The sequence below is a fragment of the Heliangelus exortis genome, chromosome 7 (assembly GCF_036169615.1).
Source record: "Heliangelus exortis chromosome 7, bHelExo1.hap1, whole genome shotgun sequence".
Taxonomy (NCBI): domain Eukaryota; kingdom Metazoa; phylum Chordata; class Aves; order Apodiformes; family Trochilidae; genus Heliangelus; species Heliangelus exortis.
The window spans coordinates 30,793,976-30,813,458 of record NC_092428.1 but is presented as its reverse complement, the minus strand read 5'-3'; the positions used below and the strand labels follow the sequence as shown (position 1 = coordinate 30,813,458).

At 37.1% G+C, this 19,483-nt stretch overlaps 1 protein-coding gene across 10 annotated transcripts in view; it reads right to left on the bottom strand.

Annotated features, from left to right (window-relative positions):
* PLEKHA1 (pleckstrin homology domain containing A1) overlaps window positions 1-19,483 on the bottom strand; it is a 37,198-nt gene that overhangs the window by 7,710 nt on the left and 10,005 nt on the right. For 7 of the 10 annotated variants that reach the window (XM_071749604.1, XM_071749611.1, XM_071749602.1 and 4 more), the window contains exons 2-9: window positions 14,029-14,189; window positions 11,423-11,479; window positions 10,198-10,243; window positions 8,598-8,695; window positions 5,945-6,076; window positions 4,216-4,359; window positions 3,524-3,592; window positions 582-646 (exon numbers count right to left, since the gene is read on the bottom strand). In XM_071749604.1, coding sequence (XP_071605705.1) covers window positions 582-646; window positions 3,524-3,592; window positions 4,216-4,359; window positions 5,945-6,076; window positions 8,598-8,695; window positions 10,198-10,243; window positions 11,423-11,479; window positions 14,029-14,169 — 752 coding nt within the window. In that variant the 5' untranslated portion in view covers window positions 14,170-14,189. Of the gene's footprint in view, window positions 1-581; window positions 647-3,523; window positions 3,593-4,215; window positions 4,360-5,944; window positions 6,077-8,597; window positions 8,696-10,197; window positions 10,244-11,422; window positions 11,480-14,028; window positions 14,190-18,205; window positions 18,330-19,483 lie in introns of all 10 variants that reach the window. The other 3 variants (XM_071749603.1, XM_071749608.1, XM_071749606.1) reach the window with 1 other exon arrangement.

Below are 19,483 nucleotides of genomic sequence, written 5' to 3'. Positions count from 1 at the left end.
CATATCAAGTTTAAAAATATTTATTGTTCCAGTGAAACTTCTGACAAATTTCACATTTATATTTTGTTATCTCTTCACAAAGTAATTAAGTCCTGAACAGTAACCTGCCAAAAAACCCTATTATTGAGGCAGTTGAGTCCTTAGTATATTGCCATTTGGTGGGAGAGAAACAACAGGAGGAAGGGTGTTCTTATCTCATTTCAGACATTTAACAAAATGTAATGTCCTCTGAGGGTTGAGGTGTTTAAGCAGAATAGAGACTCCTAAAAATCATTGCCTCAAATCAGAGAGCAGCCATGCAGCTCCAACTCATGAGTGCAGATACTCCTTTATTCCACCCTTGTCCCAAGCATTTACATTCTACTGAATGTTACAGGTTTGAAACACACCAGCACAGAGCCCTCAAAACCAGTTCTATGAATAAAACTACTTGCTGTCCTGTAAATAAAGAATATTACTCATGCATGCATCAAATGAAGTTATTCCCAAGTTCTCCACTGCTTCCAAAGGGCAGTCTAGCCATGACAAAGTGATGTATGTACTACAACCCCATCTAACACCAGCAGTGCTTCTCTCCTCACCTTTGTTTGCATTCCTGAACTTTATGGACCTCCTTAAGTGGTATAACTCTAAGAGGTTCCTTTTCCTGAAATAAAAAAGCAAAACTATTTCAGTACACAGTGTATCTAACAAATAGAATATAGTCAAAAAGACAGAGGTCAGGACAGGTGACAGCAGCAGACTGATGTAACACAGCAGCTGCTTCTGCAAAAGGTGACATCAACCACAATTTAATTTGCTTTTTTAAGTATTCAACCAACCACTGCACTTGGAACAAAAAAAGAGTGAAATCAAGTAGTTAAAAAAAAAAAACAACCCAAAACATTAATTCACCTGACCATAACAGAGACAACCATCTGTTTCCTTCCTCTAACTAGATAAAAAATGGAATATGACTTAAAGCAGTTTATTTCAGTAAAACCACTGTTAAAATAATTTTCTATGACATGATTTTAAACAGGACTAACTGCACCCTATACTCAACACAATTAAAAATAATTGAAATAAATCAATTGCACCAAAACCTGTGGAAGAGCAAATATCCTTGGAACATAGGTAAATTCTGTTATTGTAACAGAAGTGTTAAAATTCTGTTCAAGTTTCACACAAGAGGAAAAAAAGGAAGAATAATCAAACAAACATTTTCACTTTTGCTGTGATTATTTTCCTGCAGCAAAACACCACTTACTTTACCTCCTAATGTGTTTTCTTTAAGCAGAGTTACAATGGATTTCCAGTTGGCTTTAGCTTCCAGACAAAACAAAAGCTGTCAGCTCTGGAGGACTTTATCTACAATTCTTACCACATACACTTAAAAGATTTACATTGTTACAGTAAACAGAGAATGTTACCCAAATATAACCACTCCTAATTGTCACTTTTTGTTAGATCACAGCAGACCAAACGCACACATTTTAAAGCTCAATGTTTTCTGCTATTCTGCCTCTCTCCCCTCTCTGGTTTCCTGGGTTCACTCATTCATTACAACAGTTTTTGAAGCAAAACTTCAAAAATGAGCTGTGAGATCATCGTTGGAACACAGACACTCACTGCACCTCAGACATCATCCTTTTCTGAGTCTGATATTGCCTGCATTACACTGTATTCCACCAGAAGATTAAAAAAGGCTCTTCCTCAAATTGCAAAAAGGGGATTAAGAGTGTGTGTGGATGGATGCACAGGACACCAAATAACCATAATAATAACATTCTGATTTTTTTTAAATCATTATCATTTTTCTAATTTTGATCCTCAGAATCTGCACATTCTTCAATTTTAAAAACCAACAGTTTTTAAATTTTCAAGAGCAGAGAACTCTGATAGATATTTACAGATGTAAAAGAGTGCATCACTGGTTATCTCAAGTAGAATGATCTGAAGTACTGATGAGCAGGCTGGCTGCTGAGACAAACTTCCAGAGCCACCCTTGACTGAAAATTGCAGTTACTGGGAAATGAAATTCAACAGAAAGAGGTTTTCCAGAGTCAGAAGTTTGATGCTACACTAGCTGAACACAACCTCCTTAACCACAAAGGCATGACAAGCCCTGAAGAAGCTTCTTCTCCTATCATTGTGTTCCTCTCACAAGGAGTAGGAGATTATTAGAGAAGCAGAAATCCCACACAACACTGAGAGAAATCATTCCCTACTCCTAATCTTCAGAAGAGAACAGTTTACATTTTTTGTGTTTGTAGGAGATAAAAGACTGATGAACCTATGGCTACATTGTTGCAGGTGTTTTCTTCTTTGCACTGTGCTCTGCCAAAGTTTTGCTCTTCCAAGTACAGATTTAACTTTCACTCCAACATATCTGTAAGGCAGATGGTTTAAAAACCTATATGAAACACGATTATCATGATCAAGTTTCCTAACTGTGGAATTCTTTGAGTAACTGTTACAATGCAATCAAAGGACACTATCAGTATTCATTTCCCTGAAGAGAGATGTCTGCTTACTGATTTCAGTAAAAAAACTGTGAAGCAAGAGCTACTCCACTGTTGTCTGACACTTGGTCACTCCAGAACCTTCCTCAAACTGCAGCAAGGGATATTTGCTTGAAAATCAGAGGACACTGCAAGATTTATACTGTTCAAAACAGTTTAACTGGAAATGAGCATGATGAAACACACTCTAAGCAGTCCAATTCTTCACCAAGTTAGAATTTGCTTGTGAGCAATCTGGACTCAGTTTTGTTTGTTTGTTTTTAAATAAAACCAGGTTTATAAGAGGCAATTTTGGCTTCCTGACATTTTGCATCTTAGAGTTGGCCTCTAAACTCCATTTCCCTGGATTTACAATACACTGCAACTCAGTTTATTCTTCATGTACAGATGTTCTCAAGTGAAGCAAGTCTGTAATTCCTTACTGGGAATAACAATTCATCTCCAGCACCAGAGCACCAGCCATCCCATTTTTAAATGAAGTCTGAAGGCACTTAACATTTGGTCAAAATTGGTCAAAAGGGTCAAGAGTGATGAAAGGGGAAGGAAGATTGTGAAACCAAAACATAAAATATGGGTTTTGAACAGCAGAATTCTTTGCCTATCTTGGTGTGTGAGAAGAGATCCCATCATTTGTATGATAAAACACTGCATAATTCTAACTTTAAATAATGAATTGCATAATTACACTTTTGTATCTCCACATAAAGATCAGCTCTTTTGAGAACATCATTAATCATATGTGAGTGCACAGTAACACAAGATACTACTTAAAAAAAAAATAAATCAGGGTCATTGTAGAATCTCTCTGGTCTTGAGTTCCACACAGACAGGCTCCCAAATACATGACAGGAGTCCAGCTTAGGAGAGACACTAATTTTGTTCTGCCCGATCATGAAAAGTTATTACACTACACAGCTAAGAGCTGAAAGATAAGCACAGCAGACTTCTCAAATACAAGGGTATTTCTTTAGATTTTCTTGTAACTATCACTGGACAATAACACACATTTGGAATCTTACCAGTTCAGACTTGAAATATCCTATTGTGTTTTCATCTAACTGAAAGTATCTTCTCTTCCAGTTCTTCATCTGTCAAGTGAAAATAAATATATGTATATTACATATATATATGTATACAAGCATACTTACATTTAATATATTATTTGTATGCTTCTAATTCTACTCTATGACACTACATAATTCCTATTTATAATTATCAGTATGCAATACTGATAGTTTTTTCTATACCATATATATGTATCAATGTGTGTAGTGTGTGTATATACATTTATATAGTGCACCCAAAATAATTCAGGACTATATCCAATCATTTTTCTTAGAAAACTGCAAAAAAATCAAGTAAAAAAATAAAGTATGCAAAACAAGGATCTCTACATAACTGTATAACAGAAGAATTCCTGGTTGCATGCACTAACCATAATTTGAAAGTCTCTGCACACAACTTTTCTTCTCCAAAACAGCTCCAACAACACAACACTGAAGAAAGCCATTGAAAGAACCAACACAGACATAAATTACATGCTACTGGAGGCTAAATTTTATCTTTAGCACTGTCAGCAGTGATAAAGTTACCGGTAATTATGCTTTTTTTTTTTTTTTTCTTTTTTTAAAATCATCTACCTTGTAACTACAACTACCAACCCTTAGGATCTTTGTTCTTGGTTAGTGAAACACTGATCTCAGGTACTTACCACTGCTCCCTGTTTCACACAGTAGCCAGCTTTGATAATAGCATTATCTGGGGGATGCTTAGCAGTAAAATAAGGAAGGTGACTTTGTGACCGTTTCAAATAATTCCTATCACTCCCTTCACTGCACTCACTGGGTTCTTCTTTCTAGAAAAAAAGCAGGGAAGTTCAGAATATTCTGTTTTTTTCTAAAGGTAAAATAATAACTATACTACATATGGCAGGAAATAATTGTATCATCCCATTTCCAATTTGTCTGAAAGGACGAAGTACTTCAACTGATTTCTAGAGACAACTAAGGAGACTTTCCAAGGGCTCTGGCTGAGCACTTACAAGCTCCATTGAGAAACTACACTAAAAGTGCTGAATATTCTCAAACAGTATTGACAGACACTCAATGAAGAATGTTACAGACCTAAAAACAAGACACATGCATGCAATTTAGTGCAAACTCAGAACATGACTTTCAGGGCAAAACACTAGAGGAGGCTACAGCAAAGGAAAAGCTCTTTCTGGGACAACATGACATCAGAATTCACCAACTTTTTACAGGCAGTTCAGATGTATACATGTAATTTACACCCAGTGACAGACAGATCTCTATTTTCAATGCTGCATAGATTCTTCTTCCATGAGCTTATACTGTCTCTCAAACTCAGAAAAGTTTCTTCCTATTTAAAAAGTTTTCTTACTAAAAAGTATTCTTACTATTTAATAGTTCCTTACTCTTTCTTTCTATGCCACTTTTTGGCAATGAGTATCTTATGTTTTATTACTCACTGAAAGAGCTCATTCCTTTTGGTTTACCTGGTTTGTTTCAAAGCCCATAGTGGAAAAGAAAGTTTACACCATTCACTTCTGCCTGTTGTGATTTTGTAGAGCTGTGACATCCTCCAGCTATTTATTTTGTACAAGCCTACTCAAGAGCTCCTCATATGGAGATCATTCTACATGGACCAACCACCCTTGAAGCCTTCCCAGTTCTAGTTTTTGAGATGAAAACAAACTTGGGACTCAGTAATCAAGATCTGGCCAAAGACAGGATTTATACAGCAACAAAAATATTTTCTGGTTTGCTCCTTCTTCTTCTAGTCATGCCTAATCTTTGTGGGCTTTTTCCTCCACTGCTACTGAGCACTGAGATGGTGTTTTCTTCTAGGAAATGCAGCTCTTATCCCTTTCAGAGTACTTTCTATTGAACTAAGATTTTTTTTCCCAGAATACTTTAAATCACATTTATTTTCACTGAATTTCACTTGCTTTATCTCATTTTTTTCACACATGCCATTTCATAAGGCCCTTCGGTGACAGTTTCATCTGCCATCATCCTTACTACTTTTAATAAAATTGTGCATGTTTAATTCAGCTGTATTAACGCCTCCCTTTTTACCCACTTTTCCTGACAGTTAACAATGCAAAATTTTGTCTTTTTAACACCAATACTTAATTTCACACACACAGTTTCCAGCACACTGATATCTGTGAACAAAAATCAACACTCAAGCAATTTCTGATAGTCTTGTAAAATTCTCTATAATCTCCTACAAAGGGAATAAAGTCCTCAAACAAAAAACCCAGTTAGAAGCAATAAAAGCTGCACAGTCTTAAGTCCCTGGGGTGAGAAGTTGACAGCTATATTGTGATATATATTGTGATACATAATCTACTGTCACCTCTCAAACAACAAAGCTTCCCCCACCAAACCACAGCACCCTTCTTCTAAGGGTCTTACCTGGGTAGGTGTAATGATAGGAACACCACCAACTATTTCTGTCCTGTAGGACACTTGCTTCTTTCCACCTGGGCTTTCAGCTTGACGATTTGCATTATCCATCTGACACAGAGGATCAGATTGCTTTGGTACCTGAAAGTGGAATTCATGAATTAATTAAGATAAAATTTTTTATGAAGACGTAAAAAAGCCCCAGTCATATTTGAGTGTTTTTACTTTGTCTTCAGAAGGATTTAACAAATGTTTTCTAACTGTAAAAGGCTAGAAATAGCTTACAGGAAAATATGTTGCAATGGCTACACTTTAGTTCTCTGAAGAAAAGTGGTGCAAATAAAGATATTTCACCAGGTGAAAACTGAAAATCAGCTCCCAGCTTTGCTGACAGGCTCTATTTGACCTTCAAGAAGCCCTGCTAACTTGTGGAAGAACTAGTTCCTCATTTTTACTTCCTGTCAGTTAAAATAGTTAATGCTTTAGGCTGGAGATGCCCTGCTGCCTGTAGAGCACACACAGTTAAGCCACAAAAACAGGGCTACAGCATGGAGACTTCTGGCAAGCAAGGATGCCTGAGCAGCATGACATTTGCCCTCACACCCCAATATCTGAATATTTGGCATGAAGACTGTGTGTGCTGCCTCCCTCAGCCCTTCTTAAATTGCTACTTTCTGTCCAAAAATCCCCCTAACTGCCTATTTTTATCATTAACTATTACTCTCTCAAATGTGGAATTAGAACAATCAAAATGCCACAGCAATTTAATTTCTCCAATAAGTGCCTTGGTCTAAAATGTTTAGTCAAATTTGGGCAAGAAGTAAACACTTGTAACTTAAGAAATGCACTGCCCAAGACATTTCTATTTATCATCTCCTTTCACCTCCAATATTAAAATATTAATCTGAAGTCACTTCAGTGAGATTGAGAGACTCACACCAAAATATCCCAGCCACCAACCTACTGGCTATTTAAACAGGACACCCAAATCCCTTCAGAAAGGAGGGACACACAAATCATTTTGACACAGTGTGTCACCATGCCAGACTGTGGCACATTCAGAACTTGAAACTGAACTGACATAAAACAAAAACAAAGCTACTTTATAGTCTGCTGTGATTTCAGTTCCTAAACCCAGCACTGCTTAATCTACAAAAAGAAAAAACAAACAAACAAAAAAACAGCCTGCAAAGAAGCACAAACAGTCCTGAGATCACAAATGTCAGCTTGGGACAGCTTCCTCCTGGCCAAGGGAAGGTGGCACTTGCTCAGTGGTGGCATCAGGCTCAGCCTGTCACTTCCACCAGTCACAGCCAGGCCTGCCACTGGAAGATAAGACATTCTTCCAGTGCACACCCACCGTGGGACTCAGTTTTTTTCCCTGAGAAGTGGTTGGTAGCTTCAGCTGTACTGGGCAAGTGTTTCAGCCATCAGACTCCAATTCAAAGTGTTACAGAGCAACCCCACAACCACCTTCTCCTGTGAATGCATTTACAAGCAGTGCTCAGGAACAGGCATACCACATGCCAGGCTGCAAAGGTTCACAGCTTATTTTGAAATTAACAGCATGCAGAGTAGTGAAAAAACAACAAATCTTGGAAGATTGCAATCTGCAGCACGCAATGCTCGTGTGAAAATTAGTAATTGATCTTAATGATTTGATTAAGTCACCGACCATACTAAATAACCTCTGAACAGATTAGAAGTTCAAAGGCTTTTTCCTTCAAAGACAAGAAATAGTAGTAATGTCACCAGCCATTTAGAATGGCTTTAGACTAAATTCTGATTTCATGCACTTAATTCTTTATTAACTCCATTTCTTGAACAGGAAACAATTCAAACCTGCCTGTGGTGTGTGTCTTCCTTATAAAAAACCCAAGTGAAAAGGCTTTGTGTTTGTTTTGTTTGGTCTTTATTATTTATGATTAGTAATATTGTTTTTATAACTCCAAAGAAAGGGCTACAAAAAACCAATGCAAACAACTTGTGGAAACACCCGTAGATAACCTAAAAATGAGGAAGATACTGACAACAAATACAAATGTGCACACTCATGCCCAGAACACCTTCTTTGCAAGTGTACATTCTCAAAGCAGTTCGTGTCATCACTTCCCCAAAACTGGAGAGAAAACAAAACCATCACTTCTGCCTCCTGAAAAGACTGAGGTAATCCTTTCTTCTGTCATGTGATAACAAGCTGGCCTGGTACAAACCAGGAAAGTAAGTTAACACTTAGAAGGATGCAATAATGTTTCTTTGAATGGATGTTACCTGAAATCAGGAGAGAGCCTTTGGAACATGGCACAATGTGTTTGCTCATTATTTTACTGATACTTGAAGAAATGCAAACTTCTGACACCAGGCAAATGTCTGTATTTCACTGCTTGAAAGTGTCTTCTGGATCTTTCAATTAATATTAAATGTGTATGGGAAATTTTAAATTATTAGACACCACTATATGATGCAAAAAATAGATGACATTTTTGTTCAGCTTCCAAAGCAAAAAGTAAAATCAACTCAAATTTAGGGACAGTTTCTCCCAGTTTTGGAAAGCTAAGCTTTGTTTGTAGACTGCTCTAGTGTTCAAACTGGAGGCAAAGGCTACAGAGAAGCATCTTAACACCATCTGAAAGCATTGCTAAATATCAATTAAACCACTTACTGTGATTTTGGTAGCTTTGTTCAGCACATTTACCCACTCAACTAGGTCCTGCTGATCGTTGGCTTGTAGAAAGTATTTTCTCATCCCTGCATTCATAACTGTAAAAAAACATTATGAAAAGTTAACAATATCGAGATTTAAGAGCAAATTTAACAGCATCATGCAAATATTTGATTTTAGATGGAAAATCCAGTTGAAGTATTTAAGCTTTCTGATGTATTTCTTTTTAGAAAGTCACAAAATATAATACATCCACTTGACAGGATGGCTCTGGCTTTTTTCTGAAAAACACCTTTTTAAAGCTCTCCTCTTAAATGGCACATAGGGAAAAAAAAAGCCCTGAATTTTATCAGATTTTTTACAGCTGCATTTCCCTTTCCAATTTCTCGGAGCAACATTTCACACCTGGTAACTTCTTCAACTTCTCCTTTTAACCTCTGAGCAGTATCTGTTAATCCTTTACAACAAACCAAATGATGTGACTATGATCACTGTTTCTGTTTGCTTCTTTATTTTTTTGTGTGGTTTTGGTTTTGTTTTTTTTCTAAATTTGAGGAAAAATCAGTACTGATTCCTAAGTATCATCTTTCTCCTCAAAGTGGATGGTTTGAAGCAAACGTTATTAAACATAAATTAAAACCACAGAACTGTATAATGAGTTGACTGGAACAAGAACTCCCAGTATTTTAAGAAAGACAATAAATATATATATTTTTTTTCCTCTAAGAAGTATCAAAACCACTTCTATAAGCCAGAAATATTAAAAACTTCCAGCAGGCATCTTGGTTCATTAAGGCTCCAACACAGAGACTGCCTGAGTCCAGGGGAGCTGCCTTCCTTGGGTCTGTACAACCCCACATGTGGCAAAGAGCACCTTAACCGTCATAAAAGCTTCAGGCATTTTTAGTACCTTCCTCTGAGGTAAAACTCATATGTAGCCATAAAGAAGGGTTATTCATAAACAAAGCAGAGCCTGATTCCAGTCTCTATACTCACTTCTGTGAATGCCAACTGCTTGTCAAAACACTCTGGAATTATGGTAAATTCTGGACAAATTACTTATAGGCAAAAATAATCTAAAAAAAGCCCATAAGCCTTTCTTGATTATCTAAAGCTTTACTCAGCTTTAAACAAGTTTAAGTACCAATAAACCTAGAAAGTACTCTAAAAAAATCTGTGCTGCAGCAGCAGAGGCTGAAATTTCATGTAAAAGCATTGGCTGTCAATATTTTTATATCAGTTAAATCAACTCTTATCAGTAACATGGATTAAAATGGTTAAAATACTTATCTTCATAGCTGACAGTTTCAGAAAACACCCATCATTTTTATTACCTTATTAATGCCTCAAAAATTTCAAACATCTGAAAAACAGCTCTTACTCCTCAGTAAGCTGCAACATGACAGCCACGAGAGCACCTTATGAAGAAGCCAGCATTTCCCTCATACTAAAGAACAAACACTGAATACAAACCATTAAAAAAAAAACAAACAAACAACCACATTACCAGCTGTATCTAATACCAGAACTGCAGGATATTATTTTTGCTTCAAATTTCTGAAGAAAGTACTTGATGCACATGCTGCATGCAAGGACTTACCAAAACAGAACTCTGCCTTTGGCCTTAGCTTAGTTGCATCACTAACCTGGTAGGGAAATTAAGATTATAAATATCATGGTGCATACAAAATATACATCAGATATCACAATATTATTTTTTTTTAATCTTTCAAGTGTCCAAAAATTGAAGATAAACATCACAGTAAGATTGTTAGGAATGAAAATAGAGGTGTAATTTAAAAATACTGTATAAATTCAGTTTAAAACATGCAACATATGATAGAAGACAGCTTAAACCATATGTTCTGGTTTAGAAAGACAGAGCCTCTACACAGGAGGCACACTGGAGCTGCCTGCAAATGCACACCCCTGATCCCACTGAAAGTCAGATAAAACATTTCAGATTTCTTAAGATAACAACTGTGAAGTCTGGGGCAAAGTGAGCACAGAAAGAAGAAACTGGGAAAGGCATAAGCAGGTCTCCACAGACATTTCTGTAGCTATATAACCAGCATCAATGATATCTTTCACAAGAATTAAAAACCAACCAAAAAAAAAAAAAAAAAACCCAACAAAACCCCACAAAACCCCCCACACACACACAAAAAAAACCCTAACAAAAACCCCCAAACAAACCCAAAACCCACTAAACAAAAAAACGAGGAAAGTAGGAAGGTACAGTGTGATAACAAGCAAAGCAAAAGAAGGATGAGAAAAAGAAAGTCAACTGGTTTTCTCCACTTTGTTGTTAATGCAGCATCTTGCTACAAATTTAGCCACAGCCTTTTTTAGTTCAGTTTCTTTCAGGCAGATTTAAAGGGTGCACATACAGAGTGTAATAAACTACGTATTTTATAGAAAATTTTCTGTTCTCTCTGTTAAAGACGATTTACTTGCATACCATCCCATCCAAACACTTAGCTTCCACTTGATAAATCAGCTCTCTTTTCTTCAAGACCAACTGGAATTAGAATTTTCACAAAGAACTGAAAACCAGAGTTCAGAAATATCAATTCTGTGCAGCACAAAGAGCTGCCATTTGAAATCACAAAACAAACCTGAGCATCACAGCAATTTATTCTAATTTTAGCCTAACACTATAGAAGTGTTACCCCTCTCTAAAATTCTGGAGTAGCACACTAGGAAAACATTTTCCATGTACTACACAAGGCATTTAAAAATGTCTAAAAGTTGAAGCCTCCAGAAGCAGCACTTGGAAGGTATCACCAAAAATTTAGCAACCAATATCTTACTGATTATCTTACCTTTGAAATATAGGTAAGTTTAATGACTCCAACAGGTGGAGATCCAGAGGGAAGGTTCTGAAACAAATGAGATGTTACAAATCACAGTCAGTGTTTACACAGAAAAAGCCAGTAATTCCACAAAGATAAAATCCTATATGTGCTTGTACAGACAATGCACAATGTATGCTTGAAACAGGATCTAAACCACTTGTTTATTGTACACACATCTGTTAATCAACTAAAAACAGAACAACTGCTAGGAACAATACAAACCAGTAATTGTTTCAGAGGTTTATGTATTTTACTAGAGGAAAAATACTCTTGCAGGTCTGCATCCAGGAAATCCAGAAAGAATACTTTTTCCTTAACAGATGTTGGAGTTTTATGTATTCTGACCAGAGCAGGAGGAAAGGACAAGAAGTGGCATCCATCTATTATGTCAGACACTTCAAAGGCTGTCTAACATATTTTCTAAAACAGATTGAAAAATCATAATCTTATCATTCAATATCCAAGTTACTGCAGGGAAAGGCCACAATACCTCCCAAAGTTGCACTTGAGCCTAAATAGACTTACAATCCAGAAAGGAGCTGTCTACTGGTTATCTATGCTTTAATACACCAGGTCTTAACTCTTACATTACTATTCACTATCAGCTAGTAGCCTAAAAATACAACAGCTAAAAAAGTGAGCATCACAAACCATGGCTACCTTTTTCATTAACTGACAAAACAGTCTGATTCTATTCCTTTACACAGAGCATTTTTTCCATATACTTTTTTCCATTACAATTTTTACTTTCAAAATTACTCTCTATTACACCACCATTCTTCCCTCTGAAGGTCTCCCTGGAAATTACACCAGTGGTATTGCATCTGCTTGCTGGTCCTGTCCCCAGCTCAAGTGCTCTGCCTTATTACCACAGTGCCTTATGAATTTTTGCATTGCTAAGAGATCAGGATCCAGCCTAATGCTACAGAGAGCCAGAAAGACAGATAGGTAATTGTATTATATTCCAACCATATGTCAAAGCTAAGAAGTAGGTTAGAGGTTTACTGTAGACAGGTAACACTGAAATAATAAAGTCTTCTCACTCTGCCAAAATAAATAATCAAGTCTTACTTTATCAGAGTGATTTTTATCCCAGCATACACCATTTTTTTTAAAATTTTTATTAGGATAGTAATTTGGACTTGAAAACGTTATTTCTTTGAACAGTTGAAGTGATTTTCACAGAAACAAACAGAGCACTTCCATCAGCAACAAAGGGCCCACATGGTCACACCACAGACTCATCCTATATAAAGAGTTTCATCACTTCAAGGATTAAAGAATGGCCTCCACACAGTGGCTCTATAAAAGCTCTGTAGTTCTTCAAAACTAAAGCAGCAGTGGAAGAAAATCAACAAGATTCAACTTGCCCTGTGCAAGGCACCCTTTCATTTGTGTATGAACTCTTCACATTAAAAAAAGATCCTAAGAAAGGCTTAACTAAAAATTAAGAGTTGTGCACTGTAAATATCAGTCTTAAAAGCTTCTGATGACTGCAATTTCTATGGCATTTCAAGTTTTTGCCCACATGCCCTGGTTATATCACAGGAGAAGCTGAAGAACAGAACTGCTTCATATCACTCACTGAGATCAAACATTGGAGCTCTCTTGTTATTTCTTTTTTCTCCTCAGTAAGAATTCCTGACTGCTTCAGTCACAAGTTGCATTCATTGAACTACACAGCGTTTAATTGTTATTTTTTCATCGGTTTGAACAACAGACTTCTGCATTTTAACTGTGGTCTTCCTGGCAGAATGGTAGAGGGACATTCTTCTGGCAGACAGCTGTCAGCTGACCTAGATCCTAGGCTCTCCCTGTCTCTGTACCCAAGCCCTGAGCAATTATCTGTTCTCTGTTAGAGAACACACTGATGCACGCACGTTACAGAAGCAGCTTTTACAGAAAGGATGCTGTCCCATCACCATGATGCAGGCTTTCCTCATCCCTACACCACTCAGGCTGTGTTGAAATTGCAAGTTTGCCCAGAAATTGTTTTTCACCAACTGATTCTGTTGAGGTAGAGTCATATGGAACAGCTAACTGACTCGTGCAGTGCAAGGAAAGGTACACACATGAATTAAAAGAGTTGTGTAGTGAAACCAGGATGTGATTGGGCTCATCTGGTTGTATTAAACAGCACTGCCTAGTGCCTGAAAGAACCTGCACTGCTCACTCAAAACAATGAATAGAAAATAAATACAGCATATCACGATTCAAACCTCACAACTGATTTATAGGTGGGATCAAGTTTAGATGCCCCTATGATCCCTAAATCCCTAAAGATTCCAAATGTTGGCAATTCACCCAATGTTCAAGTTGGTTTTAATGTTTTACTGTTAAGAGCAACTGGAAACGTTTTCAGAAATATGAACTTCATTTTTTTGTCTGCATATATTAGCTGATTTATAATTATTTCACCGCTGGAACTTATTTTTTTCCCCAAGCTCCCAGGTTCATAAGGTAATAGTAAAACGTGGGTTTTTTTTAAAGTAGATTTGTTTTTAAGAAAAACTAAACAACTAAAAAAGTGAAAACTGGTAAAAGCCAGGAAATTATTGCTAGGATCACCTCACCTGTGGGTTATCCATGTACCAGACCAGGCTGTCTTCTCGTGTGTCCAGGATGAAATATCTCCGCAGAAATTTCCCACTATTCTCATTTTCTTCAATATCTAGGAAACCACAAATGCGATTCTGACGATCCACATAAGGCATTTCTGACCCTGAGCATCACACTGAAAAACAAAAAAAGCACAGAATTTAAGCCAACTTCCTTGTTACTAATTTTAAGACTGCTCTGTGCCTACCCGTGACATTTTCAACAGTTTCAACCAGTAGCTTAAAGGAGTTTCTACAGAAGAGTAAGTGTGGCATAGCTGCTTCCCCCCCACTACCACTGTGTTTTTAGGTAGATCTTACTTCTTTGAATCATATGCTTAAGATATCTGACATCCTAAAGGCAAAGATACAGGTGGGAAAGAGTAGATAACCACCAAGACTGGCTTCTACAAGTGCTGATGTAGAGCACTGCAGAACATGTCCTCTACACACAGAAAAACCAAAGGTTCTCCACCATGACTTGCATAGAGTTAAGATAATGCCTGGGTTTACACTTCCTTCTTTGACATCGCCTTTCATAGTCAAGAAAGGATCTTTCTCAGCAGCTCTACCGTCCAACATGATTCTTCGTATTTTGCTTCAGCAAATTCAACAGAAAAGCTTTCAGAAACATTGTTCATGTTTTCTTTCTCCTACAAAAAGGAGCTTCATGCCTAGCAGCATGCAAGAACAGACATCTTCTCATCTTTAGACATTAAATAGTTGAAATGGAGTTGTGTGAACAGCAACAGGGATGGGAACACACTTGTTAGTTCCAAACTGAAATCCTCAACAACCCTGTTGTAGTACATTTGAGGCTTTTTTTCATTTTTATTTTGGGTTTTGGGGTGGGTTATTTTGTTGGGGGTTTTTGACTTTTTTCGCTTTTGCTTTAAATAAATAAAACCAGAAAGATCTGTAACTGCTGGCCACCTATTCCCATTTTGCCTGCTTCACCTTTTAGGGGCCTGCCTTACTGGAGGCTATTGCATCTTTTTTTTTTTTTTTTTTTTTTTTTTCTTCCTTTTATTTTATGGGTCAGTTATCTTACTGTAAGAGCCAGCCTTGTAAGATGAAAGATAAATTTGCATACTTATCTAAAAATGGCAATAAAGCAACATTTAAATACAATAAAAATCTTGTTGATGCCAATCTTTCCTAGAGCAGGAAAGGAATAATTCAGTCCTATCTACATTTTGTTGCAAAACTCTGAAATAGTACATATCCAACAATATTAACATGTAAGAGAGGATTTAAGCATCTTGTACTTTTCACCACATTTTCCAGATTTTCTGTTTGATAATAAAAGTAATCTCTTGAAATTGTTTATCTTGACTATTTCCTTGCTTTTAGTTATTTGATTTAAAAACAGCTACATACATCTACAATGAGGCAGACACCTGATAACTCTCCCTAGCAATTGATACACCACAGTAAAACATGATACATGGTGAAGCAGTTTGAAGTGTTCACTTGGAAGAATCAGATTTACAGAAATGCATACATTTATTTTGAGGGATCCTATATGCAAGTATGTAGACATATGCTTGTATTTACACCTGTCCTTTTTTATGACTAATTAGAATGCTACTCAAGTTTTGCTTCAGCAACTCTGAGGAAGTTTTTGTGAAAAATCCAGTATCATGATTCTGATACCATATCAGAAGAATTTATAGAAAACAGTTTAAAATCATTCACTTCAGTCTGTCAAAGAACTAATTTTTTCTTGTGCCCAATACCAAATTCATCTCTTGGTGCTGACTCAAGTCTGATACACTAAGCCTGGCACCAGGGACCAGATCTAAAACTCAGCTCAGCACTACAGGCAAAAAAGCTGAAAATAGTGCAATAACATAGTGATGGCAGACTATTCAAAATTTTAGTGGTTTCTTTTTTAAATGCAAGCTACTAAATTCTGAAGTTCTATGCATTTTTGTGTATAATATTAACACACTTCTGATAGAGACATTTTAAATACAGCTGCAAAGACATTAAGTGGGTGTGAGCCTTACATTAAGTGCTTGACTGATTTGTTGTTCTTTCCACCTCCAACAGCTAAACGACTCCACATTTAAGGTATGCAAAGATGGTTTAAAGCTTCAAAGGCAGGGGTTTGTTCATCAATAAAGTAACAAAATTCACGAAGGTAATCTACATTTTATTAGTGTGCTGTTCACAACTTCAGTATCACAGCTGTAAGGAAAGTTCTGTAACTGAGTTAGCAACAAACAACAAACACTCGAGCACTCTTAAGACGATGTCACATTTGTAACAAATATTCATCAGTAATTCATATGCTGGCTCTTGGGATCATTTTGCACTGAAGCAACATCTCACCAGAAACACATCTGTGGCTCGGGGCAAGCTGAAGTGTAGCCATCCTTTCAGATATACCCTAAAGCAGGCAGAACTTGGCATCACACATTGCTGTCATTTAATTTTGTTTTGTTTTCTTTAAATTGTCGTCTACCAGTCTTGTCCTTAATTGTGCCAGGTGGTCGCTCAGCAAAATACGCAGCACTTCTACGATAAAGTATCAACAGTTTACAGAGCCCAGAAAAACCTTGTTCCTAAAAAAAGCTGAGATGGGTAGCTGGTTTCCTGCCTGGGCCAGCTGAAGCTGCCTTCCCTGCAGATGTGAAGAAAATGAAACAAAAAAACCTTGTGTTTGAACCAAGATATAAATTGATTAAAAATCCTTGAATAAAACCAACTTCATGTTAGAGCATCTACCTTTAAAAAGACCTTTATGGGTAAGGAAGGGAGGATGCTCAGAAAACTCCATTATAAGCATGCAATTAGCTGAAGTGGAACTCCTCCAATAATTTAATTCTTTTTTTTTCCAGGTCAAAGGACAAAATTCTGAAGCTCTCATTTGTCATTATGCAGATTTTCGCAGGAAAAAAAAAAAAAAAAAAAGCCTAAATTCATTGATTTTCTGTTTCAAAGTACTACTAGCCAATTTCTATACTATTTGCAGTTCTTTTGTCCTCTGACAAAAACAAGCTATCACTGGTTTAAAAACTTAAAATTCAGTAACTGCTCTTTTCTTCAAATTAGTTTGAAATTCCTCATGGGATTACTGATACCTACCAGACTGATGCTCCTAAAGACTAAGAGATTAAAAAAAAAACAAAATACCTTCAACTTTACTATAAAATTGATATCAAACATGAAATCATGCAATTGTTTTCCTGTTTTAAAAGTCTGTCTTCTTTCTAATGTACCTTGGCAAGATTCCACTGTAAATTAATACCAATTCTATTCAGCTTTCATTAATGAACCACAATTTGTGGCACACATTTAAAAAAAAAAAATTAAAATCAATTTGTGCCTTCCTTTCAGTTACTAAAGCAGCTGAACATACGTGACAAAAACCATCCTGACATCTCTCCTGGCAAGTCTAGGCTGACCAAAAAAAGTAATGAAGACAGAATTAACACATTACTTGTAAAGATTAACAAAAGAAATTGCAGAACTCCAGCATTAATCTTTCAGTGTAGGGAATCTGGCTGGAAGACTATCAGCCTAACAAATCACCAAAGCTTCAACTCAGAAGTGTCTTCAGCATACAGACCCTATCTTACACCTAGATAAAATTTATTTTTCATTAATTTATTACTTCAGCTGATTATAAAACACAAATCTCCAAGGCTGTGTACATTTTAAAGCTCTTAGGAGATGCACTATTATATTCTGCAGTTATATTCTGAGAATTCATATTACAGTGTAGTAACTCCTGCCCACTTTTAGAATCAAGTATTGTGGACAGATTATGAGTTGTAGGAGAGAGAAAAGCTGATGATATCAAACCTGTAACAGATTGCATACAACTTCATTCAACTCTGCCTTTCCTCCCTGGATTTGGAAAGCACAGGGGAGGAAGGAACATGAGTCAATGACACAGTGCTACTTCAGAATAAATTTCCCTGTGCTCTCGACGTCATCCACCAGAAGCCAAAACTATTTTTGCAAATCCCTTTTGTGGTGTGTATTGACATTCAAATGTAAGGAATCAGAAAATTCTCAGCTCCTTAAAACTGCCTTCTTGGAGGGTTGTGCTATAATCCAAACAGGATGTCTTGCTTATTTTTGAAATCTTACATCCCCCTTTCCAGTGGCAGTGTACTTAATAATTTAAGCAGGTACACACCTCACCAGCCCAGCTTCTCTCAGATTTCCCCTCTCACTGCTCTTTTCCTTTGGGGCAGGCCATACACCAACATTCCTCAGCATTTATATCACAAACTGAAGGCTGCCTGGCTTCCTGGGCACCACTATAAATAAAAATCACAGATCACCTTCTCCCAGTCTGTAACTGTAAATGCATGACTGCACAACTAGAACCTGCAGAGGCACATGAGCACCTCATTGCACCATTTATAACAGACTGCTTAAACTCTCCTACATTAATTTCTATTTTTAGTTTCTCACCAGCACCTGTTCTTGATCTCACCTCCTTTACAGAGAGCTTGCAGCCTCCATATCTTTGGGTACATAATCAGACCAGACTATTAAGAGTGGCATGCAGGGTAACATTTCTGTGTTGAGGCTATCCTCCTGCTCCTTAATGCCTTTTTAGTTTTATTTTACATGTGTTCTCCCTAAGCTTTGTGGATAATTTTACTGTTATTTTATTTCTTTAACTTGGAGCAACACTTCTGCTTCCTGCTCTATTAGCACACGGGCATTTTGGACTTTGGATTTAACTTAATGCATGAGACGACTTGGGGGTTCTTTTTCTATTAGCTAAGAAGATTAAGACACATACATTACCACTTACTCATCTCTGCAATAAGATGAACACCATTCACAGCACCACACCAGATAAACTGAACCTGATGCCACAAGTCATACCAGCCCCTCCTCCCCACCCCCTTTTAAGCTCTGCTGTTTTACACCAGCTCCGTAACTGCCAAGGGAAGGATCCCCAGCAATCTCCAGTCTTTCCTGCAGTTCCAGGGACAGCTTAATTATCAAATGCTCTTGGCTTTTGCCTTGGCAATTAGTAGCAGCTTCCTGCTGTAAATCAGCTTCTCTCCAGTTGGTCATCTCTTTTACTGGCCATTTATTCCATTTACCAACTCCCAAGAGTGAGGGATAAGTTCAGACAGTCCTGCTTATCCCTTGAGGAATACAGCAATGAAAGCTTTCCCTCTTGAGTACATCCAGGACTACGTAGAGGAGGGGGGAGGGGGTAGAAATCCAACCCTGAGACAACCAGCTTGGAACAGCCTCTGAAAACAAGTCCCATAAATCTTCCAGAACAGTCGTTCAAAATTCTGTATTTTCAACCCCTTGAAAACCTTCCAGTGGAGGCAGAACACCGTATGGATAATTTAAACTCAGAGACTACATCTCTGCTCATCTTTCACAAATCCCTTAAAGCCACAATTTCCTAAGCACCAAGAACAGGACAGAAAAACACTAA